At 39.1% G+C, this 9658-nt stretch overlaps 1 protein-coding gene across 4 annotated transcripts in view; it reads left to right on the top strand.

Moving 5' to 3' along the window:
- pigo (phosphatidylinositol glycan anchor biosynthesis, class O) overlaps positions 1-8105 on the top strand; it is a 32472-nt gene extending 24367 nt beyond the window's left edge. For 2 of the 4 annotated variants that reach the window (XM_087989488.1, XM_043687872.2), the window contains 3 exons: positions 861-1048; positions 2527-2597; positions 7102-8105. In XM_087989488.1, the coding sequence (XP_087845614.1) occupies positions 861-1048; positions 2527-2597; positions 7102-7231 (389 nt within the window). In that variant the 3' untranslated portion in view covers positions 7232-8105. Of the gene's footprint in view, positions 1-843; positions 1049-2526; positions 2598-7101 lie in introns of those variants that run through there. The other 2 variants (XM_087989491.1, XM_043687890.2) reach the window with 2 other exon arrangements.
- Positions 8106-9658: the final 1553 nt, after the last annotated feature.

Below are 9658 nucleotides of genomic sequence, written 5' to 3' on the forward strand. Positions count from 1 at the left end.
ACTAGATTTGGTTCTTGGACGAAAGGGAATTGCATGATCCTAATTATTGAACAATGTAATAAAGAAGAAGCCCATTAAGTTTGTCCAGCAGTTTTGATGACTGTTTCAGTTAGACCCACTCAACTGCTTTTACCCTAATCCCTGCAATTTAATCCTTCATGTTTTATCTAATGTATCTTTGACTGCTAATACTGAAATAGCACAAACATTCTAAATCCTAAACATTGGTTGTTTAAAAAGTTTTTCTTTACATAATCTCTCCTTTTTTTGTTCTCAAAATTAAAATCTTTCCCCTCTGGTTACTGCCCACTTAGGCTTTGCAAACAATTTATATTTACTCACTCTATCCAAACCCTTGAAATAAAGCTCCATCACCCATCTTGGCTTTTTTCCTCTGAAGGGCAACAATTCCAGCTTCTCTAGTTTGTCCATGTGACCACAATCCCTCAGCCTGGAAACCATTCTGATAAATCTGTTCAACAATTTTCATCTCCTTCTTAAACTGTAGTGCCCACAATTGGACATGATCCTTCATAATGTTGATCTACATTTAGCACCATTTCCCATCTTCTGTGTTCATTTACCTGAAAACGAATGCAAGACACAGAGGAACTACACTATCGGTCACCTTTTCTAAGAATGGTGATAAAGGAGGTCTAATTATTACAGAAAGCAGGGTGTAGGTATTTTGCTTATCATGATTTTACTTGCTCGATATTAGATTCTTGGGGAACTAAATTATTAGGGATGCATTTCATTGAGAGAATTGGTGTTTAAGAGCACATTAATGAGAAAATATCAGCCTTGCAATAAATGCATTGAAACTTTTAACTGACTTTTCAGTTATATTCTTGAGGTAGTTGGATGTCCCTTGTTGCTGCTTTGGCCATTTGTTCGTGAAATGAAAAGCTGTAAAAGCAAGAACATTAAAAAGGAATCTGGCGATGAAGATCAAGTGATGGAGATGAGATTGCGAGAAAAACCTCAGATGTTTTCTGCAGCCTTGCTGCAACTGGGAATGCGATACTTATTTGTCTACGGTGTGCAGGTACTTTGTTCAATATAAAAGTACTTTGATTACTGTCATTGTTCCACCATAGCATCTTACTGTTTGATGAATAGCACAGTGTACATCAGATGGTGGGTGTTTAAAATAGAATAACGTAGTGGAGTGTAGTCAAAGTGACTAATTAATCTGAACATTCATAGAAAGTAAATGCATGAAAATCATTCATTACTTGAAGATTCCCCTTGAGTATTTCCTGCATTGAAATATTTAATCTGCCTATATGTGACTTCAAACCAAAGCAATGTGTGTAACCCTTAACTTCTCTCTGATATGAGCAACCTACGAGAAGGTATTCGAGAATGCAACTTGTCACTGCACTTTAATGTACAATAAATTAAGATTGGCCAGTAACGTCCTGTGAATGAATTAAAAAGAAAGCTTGGTTTTGAATCCAGCTGAGACAAGTGGAAATAAATTCTCCTATTTCTATAAAGTTTAAAGGCTCTGTATATAATTTGGAACTAATGTGCCTGTCTCAACTCGAAACTGAATAGGAGTGACTGATGTGAGAAGTGATTTAGGAGGATTTGATGCTCTGGTTTGTAAACAAATATGTTAGCTCAGAGATGAATAATTTATCTTACTGCAGTAAACTACAAGTACTTAATGCACACGTGAGATTTTTGTCACGAGAAATGCATAATTTTCAATAGCATTATTGTTCGTAATGAAAGCATAGAAAGTAGGAGAGATTTGGGTAGTAAAAATGTAAGTGAATCTTGAGAGCGTTTTAACATTCAAAACGAGACTATTGTCTCAAAAGTCAGGACCATATTTGTTTTTTCAGTAATGTGCGATCCAGTTGGATGGGAAAAGGATTTTTCTGTTCTTTGTTGTCACCTGATGCAACTGTCCTGTGGAGACTAGACAGATAGTTCAAAGCAATTGAGACAGGATAGTGTTCATACTGAAATTTTTAAAATTATGACTGCATTATGTTTGATAACTAGGAGAAACTTTAGAGAGATTTGAGGTTAATTTGAGTATTTTTTTGCTCTGATGAACTTTTGGAGTAAATGATTTGTTCATGTAGGCATTATTTCTCTTTGCCAAAGTTCCTGCCCATTTCATAACTTGAATCTAGAGGTGAATAATAAAAGTTAACGGTGTGAGTGAACACAATACATCTAAAACCTACCAAGGGGGAGAAAGGTAAATATTTTCAAGACCAATTTTGCTTTGAAGCGAGTTTTTATGTGTCGGTTCGAAAAATTAACGACGAACTGTTCCGACAGAATGGCTTTAAGTAGAGGTATTTAAACAAACTGACAAAAGTCTGAATTACCACTTGATTTTCAGAAATGCTCTAAATGTCATTTAAAACAGGAAGACAAGGAAATGCTTATTTTTAAAAAAAAGCTGCCCTATATTTGAAGACAGAAACTTACAATGAAAGGTTTTATACTCTCTCTTGAAATTTAAAGAAAATTGTATGACTTTTTTTTTTCTTTACACAGCTCCTTGCTTCTGTATGTGCTGTTGCTATATTGAGGAGACACTTAATGGTGTGGAAGATCTTCGCACCAAAGTATGTTGAATATTAGTAGTGAGTAGTTAACTAATAGCAATCAAGAAACATAAACTTGAATGAAACAACATAATAAGAATTGATTTGTATCTAAGGATCAACATAGTTGCTACCCATTCATTAGAAGTCTTTGGTGTTGTTGTTTAGAGGCCATAAACTTTCACAATATGAACAAAGAAAAGAACAAAAGTAGTAGGAACAGGCCCTTTGGCCCTCTAAGCCTGTGCTGATCATCATGCCCTAACTAAACTAAAAAACAAACCTTCTGCCCTTATTCGGCCCGTATCCTTCTATTCCCTCCCTCTTCTTAAAAGTCGCCAACGTGCCTGCTTCCACCACCACCTCTGGCAATGTGTTCCAGGCTTCTACCACACTCTGCCTGAAATACCTCCCTTGCACATCTCCCTTAAACTGGTAGTGAGTCTACCAAAATAACTGCAAGATGGTTTGCCAACTCTTGTACTCCATGTCCCTGCCTATGAAGGCAAGCATGCCATATGCCTCCTTAATCACCTTGGCCACTTGTGTCGCCACTTTTAGGAAACTGTGAACCTGTACGCCCAGAGACATCTAATGTTAATGTTACGAGGGATTCTGCCATTTCCACTACAATTCACACCTAAATTTGATCCTCCAAATGCACCACCTTGCATTTGTTTGGATTAAACTCTACCTGCCATTTCTGTGCCCAAGTCACCAATCTATCCTGTTGGATCCTTTCACAATCATTTGCTATATCAGTAACTCCACCAATCTTCGTATCATCTGCAAAGTTGCTAATTAGACCATGCGTATTTTCCTCCTAATCATGTATATGAAACAACATAGGACCTAAGACTGATCTCTGTGGAACACCACTAGTTACTGGTCTCCATTCTGAAAAACATCCTACCACCACTGCTCTCTCTCTTCTATTGACCAAGCCAGTTTTGTATCCGTTTAGCCAGCCTACTCAGAATCCCATGTGATTTTAGTTTTTGTACCGATCTGCTATGTGGGACTTTATCAAATGCCTTACTAAAGTGTATATAAACTACATTCACAACCCTTACCTCATAATTATCCTTGTTACCTCTTTAAAAAATTCTATCAGGTTAGTGAGACGTCGCCTTCCCCATGCAAAACCATGCTGCCTGTCACTAACTAGTCCATTTTCTTCCAGACATGTATGTATTTTGTCTCTCCGTATCCTCTCCAAGAACTTCCCCACCACAGACGTCAGGTTCGCGGACCTGTAATTCCCTGGATTATCCCTGTTTCCTTTCTTAAACAAAGGAACAACATTGGCTAATCTCCAGTTCTCTGGAATCTTGCCTGTGGTCAAAGAGGATGTGAAGATACTGCCAGTATCCCAATTATTTCTTCCTTTGCCTCTTACGATAACCTTGGATAGATCCCATTTGGCTCTGCGGACTTGTCTACTGTATTGCAATTTAGGATACCCAAAATTTCCTCCATTAATATAATGGCATTTTCTAGAGTATTCACACACTCAGGCCCGACCTCAACATCAGTCATTTCCTTCTCCTTGATGAATACTGATTAAAAAGTACTCATAAGGATCTCTCCCACTTCCTGTGGTTCCTCGCATAACTTACCTTTTTTTTTGTCCTTGAGTGGGCCTACTCTTTCTCTTGCTACCCTCTTTCTTCTAATACATGCATAAAAAGCCTCTGGATTCTCCTTGATCCTCTTTGCTAAAACCATTTCATGGCCCCTTTTAGCTTCCTAATTCTGTTTTTAAGTTCCTCCTAATTTCTCAAGGGCTTCGTCATTTTGTAGCTGCCTAGATCTATCATCTGCTTCCTTTTTCCTTTTGACTAATTTTACAATTTCCCTTTCGTCCATGGTTCCTGAATTCTGCCATTCCTGTCATTCAGTTTTGTAGGGACTTGCATGTCCTGCACATTAGGGAGGTAGAGAGAAAACAGGGAATTATAAACTTGTAAGCCTAACATTGGTAATGGGGAAAATTCTCGAATCCATTATCAAGGCCTTCAGAGCAGAGCATTTAGAAAGTAGTGGCAGAATCAGACAGAGTCACCATGGATTTATGAAAGGGAAAATCATGCATTATACATCTGTTGGAATTCTGTAAAGGTGTAACGAGTAGAGTTGACATGGGGGAGCCAGACTATGTGGTATATTTGGACTTTCAGAAAGTGTTTGACAAAGTCCCAGATAAGAGATTATTGTGCAAGATTCAAGTGCGTGGGTTTGGGGGAAGTGTATTGAGATGAATAGAAGACTAGTTGGCAGAGAGGAACCAAACAGTAGGAATTAATAGGTCCTTTGTGTGTGGGAAGTCATGTCTCACAAACTTGAGTTTTTTGAGAAGGTAACAAAGAGGATTGATGAGGGCAGAGCGGTAGATGTGATCAATATGGACTTCAGTAAGGCGTTCGACAAGGTTCCCCATGGGAGACTGATTAGCAAGGTTAGATCTCACGGAATACAGAGAGAACTAGCCATTTGGATACAGAACTGGCTCAAAGGTAGAAGACAAAGGATGGTGGTGGAGGGTTGTTTTTCAGTTGAAGGCCTGTGACTAGTGGAGTGCCACAAGATTGGTGCTGGGTCTTCTACTTTTTGTCATTTACATAAATGATTTGGATGCGAGTATAAGAAGTACAGTTAGTAAGTTTGCAGATAACACCAAAATTGGAGGTGTAGTGGACAGCGAAGAGGGTTACCTCAGATTATAACAGGATCTGGACCAGATTGGCCAATGGGCTGAGAAGTGGCAGATGGAGTTTAATTCAGATAAATGCGAGGTGCTGCATTTTGGAAAGCAAGTCTTAGCAGGACTTATACACTTAATTGTACGGTCCTAGGGAGTGTTACTGAACAAAGAGACCTTGGAGTGCAGGTTCATAGCTTCTTGAAAGTGGAGTCGCAGGTAGATAGGATAGTGAAGAAGGCGTTTGGTATGCTTTCCTTTATTGGTCAGAGTATTGAGTACAGGAGTTGGGAGGTCATGTTGCGTCTGTACAGGACATTGGTTAGGCCACTGTTGGAATATTCTGGTCTCCTTCCTATCGGAAATATGTTGTGAAACTTGAAAGGATTCAGAAAAGATTTACAAGGATGTTGCCAGGATTGGAGGGTTTGAGCTATAGGGAGAGGCTGAATAGGCTGGGGCGGTTTTCCCTGGAGCATCGCAGGCTGTGAGGGGTGACCTTATAGAGGTTTACAAAATTATGAGGGGCATGGATAGTGTAAATAGGCAAAGTCTTTTTCCTGGGGTCAGGGAGTCCAGAACTAGAGGGCATAGGTTTAGGGTGAGAGGGGAAAGATATAAAAGAGACCTATCGCTGTTCGCAATATATATTAATGATTTAGATGAGCGAACAAAATGTAACATGTCAAAGTTTGCAGATGATACCAAGTTGGGTGGGAAGGTGTACTGTGATGAGGATGTAGAGGTCCTTCAGCATGATCTGGACAGGTTGGGTGAGTGGGCAAAGCAATGGCAGATGCAGTGTAATTTGGATAAGTGTGAGGTTATTCATTTTGGAAGTAAAAACAAGAAGGCAGATTACTACCTGATTGGCTGTAAATTGGGAGAGGGGAGTGTGCAGCGGGACCTGGGTGTCCTTGTGCATCAGTCGCTGAAGGTAGGCATGAAGGTGTAGCAGGAAGTAAAGAAGGCAAATGGTATGTTGGCCTTCATTGTGCGAGATTTTGAGTACAGGAGCAGGGATGTGTTGTTGCAATTGTGCTGGGCCTTTGTGAGCTCACGCTTGGAATGGTGTGTGCTGTTTTGGTAGTCTTTTCTGAGGAAGGATGTTCTTGCTATTGAAGGAGTGCAGCGAAGGTTTACCCGGCTGATTCCGGGTTGGTGGGACTGTCGTATGAGGAAAGTTTGACTATGTGTGGATTGTTTTTGCTGGAGTTTAGACAAGTGAGGGGGGATATCGTAGAGACTCAAAATTCTAGCAAGACTAGACCGGAAAGATGTTCCCAATGGTAGGTGTGTTCCGAACCAGGGGTTACAATCTGAGGATTTCGGGCCTTATGAGGCTGCTTTTAGACCTGCACCATTTAAAATTGCTTCCTTTGCATGAGATTAATTAAGTTTTTGAGGTATACTTCACTTTGTATACAAATTAGACCACTGGGAGAACATGAAACAATCTGACCTAGCTCACCCACAAATTTCTTTCTTTCTATTTTATAATTTTAAAATGCTGGAAAAATATATCTTACAAGTGGATGATAGTGACTTCCAATGTATATAAAATATTTGAGTGCTATCTGCATTTGTAGTAGGCCACATTAATATGATGTGAAGTGATATTAGAGTATTTTAATGTTTGATGGCGATAACCACATTATTAAGTGGAAGAATGAGGCTTTCAACTGTGGTCTGCAAGCATTATCTGTAACCCCTCACTTCATTATAAATCCCATATGCAGTGATTAAAAGCCAAGTATTTTTATTTGTGTTGACATAGGAATACTGATCATTTCCCAGCTTTGAGTGTTTTTTTTACTTTCCCAGGTTTCTTTTTGAGGCTTTGGGCTTTGTTGTGACAAGTATCTACCTTCTTATTACTTTTTGCTTCATAATGCGTGTGGATGTTGCTGTCAACAAGTGGTTTAAAGAACTTCTTTTGAAGCAGTCAAGGTAACATGTTGACAATAAAACATAACAGGGACTGCTGGAAATAGTTACAATGGACAGATTGCCAATCAAATTGCATACCAAAAGAAAATGATTGTTATCTTACAGTACCATATCTCTGGACATCAGAAGTTACTGCTGTAAAAGAAGCACAAATTACCTTAATGCCTTGTGTAGCCAACAAACACGCCTTAGTTTCATTGTGCACACGAATGAAAAAGAAGTTTGAACCACTGTGAATAAACTCGAGAACATTTTGCCATTTCTTAAAGTTCACAAATGGTTAATTGCAAAACGTATTTGTACTAGACTAAAGCAATCAGTTAAAACTTTGTATAGCTTGGTGTTACTTTCTTAGAGCATCAGCAAAAATGGTCCCAGAACATAAGCATGCAGCCTACTTTTTTATGATTAAAAGCACTTCAATGAAAAACGGATTTTTAAATCATAAGTAATTGTATCACTTCTGTTTGTATGTTTTTTAACTGTCATAACTTTGTCTAGTTATTTCAAGAATTGTTCCCATCCTTTGAAATGGGCTACTGTTAGAATGTAGCTTTTTCTACAGTGCCAAACTGTCATTGCTTTGCAGATCTCTTTCCAAAAACCAATAGGTACAAGAGTTCTGATATGCAATCACTAAATGTTAATGTCATTATTAGTGATGGCTCTGATTGTAAACTTCTGAGAGAATTTGCTGTATTCTCATGCAGCCACTTTGTATGATTGAAACCAGGGGTGTACATGTTTTTTGTGGAATCCTTGTACAGATTTCATTAGTTCAATTAATTCACGTTGTATGCAAGTCAGAAATGTCTCTGTTTTGAAACATCCAAGTGGATCACAAAATCCTGGATAAATTAAAGTTATTTTTAAGAGTCTTTTTGCTTTCTTTTATACTTCTACTATTCTTGGCTGTTATACAAGCAGAGTAAGAAGAACAACAAAGAACAATATACACAGGAACAGGCCATTCAGTCCTCATAATGCAAAAATACATTTTGCCTTTCCATACTAAAATTGTCTTCAATTACAATATCCATATCCCTCTTTTTCCTTCCTGTTCAAGTATTCATCCAGGTGCTTCTTGAATGCTGCTGTTGTCTACTTCCACCACCTCCTTTGGCAGTGTGTTCCAGGCACTCACCACCCTTTGTGTGGAAAACTCGCTTCGCACATGTATTTTAAACCAACCAAGACACACACACAACATCCCCTCCCCCAAACACTTTGAAGCTGTATACCCTAATAATTAACCCTTCCACTGTGTGGAAGGTATTTTCCAACCTATCCATACCATTCACATTCTTATAAACTTCCTTCAGGTTGCCCCTCCACCTCCTGCATTTCAGAGAAAACAAACCCAGTTTTTCCAACCTTTCTTCATAGCTAAAATCCCCATGCCAGACAACATCCTAGTAAATGTTTTCCAAATCCTCTGCAAAGCATCCCACATCCTTATGGTGCGTGGTGACCAGAACTGTATGCAATATTCTAAGTGTGGCCTAACTAAAGTTCTATAAAGCTGTAGTATGACTTGCCTGTCCTTATACTCAATACCCCTTCCATTGAAGGTAAACATTCCATAGGCCTTTTTTACTACCTTATCTACTTGCACTGTGAGCTTTAGTGATTTGTGGACCTGGACACCTGGATCCCTCTGCATATCAATACTTCTAAGTGTTCTGCCATTTTCTGCATAATTTCCACCTGTACTTTGACCTTCCAAAATGCATCATCTCTATATCCTGCTGTATCCTCTGACATTCCTCCTTACTATCCGAACTTATCCAATCTTTGTATCGTCCGCAAACTGAACAATTAGACTAGCTACATTTTCGTCCAAATCCTTTATGTAAACCACGAACAGCAGAGATCCTGTGGAACACCACTGATCACAACCCTCCATTCTGAAAAGCATCCTTCCATCACTATCCTCTGTCTCCTATGACTAAGCCAGTTCTGTATCCATCTTGCCAGCTCACCCCCCGATACAATGTGACGTCACTTTTTGGACCAGTCTGCCATGAAGGATCTTGTCAAAGGCTTTACTGAAGTCCATGTAGACATCACCCGCTTTTCCCTTTTCAATCACTTTTGCCACCACCTCAAAAAGCTTGATCAAGTTAGTGAGGCACAACGTCCCCTGCACAATACCATGCTGTCTATTGCTAATAAGTCCATTTGTTTCTAAATGTGTATAGATCTTGTTGCTGCTAATCTTTTCCAATAATTTCCCTATCACCGACATGAGGCTCACAAGCCAGTATTTTCCTGGATTATCCCTGCTATCCTTCTTAAAAACAATGGGACAACATTGGCTATTTTCCAGTCCTCTGGGACCTCACCTGTAGCCAAAGAGGATATTTAACCTTTAATGTAAAACTAGTTTACAATAAGGGATTAAAACAAGCAACATGCAGCCAATGTTGGA

Source organism: Chiloscyllium plagiosum, unplaced genomic scaffold (assembly GCF_037043375.1).
Source record: "Chiloscyllium plagiosum isolate Xiang-an unplaced genomic scaffold, Cpla_swu_hap1 HiC_scaffold_1, whole genome shotgun sequence".
NCBI classification, from domain to species: Eukaryota; Metazoa; Chordata; class Chondrichthyes; order Orectolobiformes; family Hemiscylliidae; genus Chiloscyllium; species Chiloscyllium plagiosum.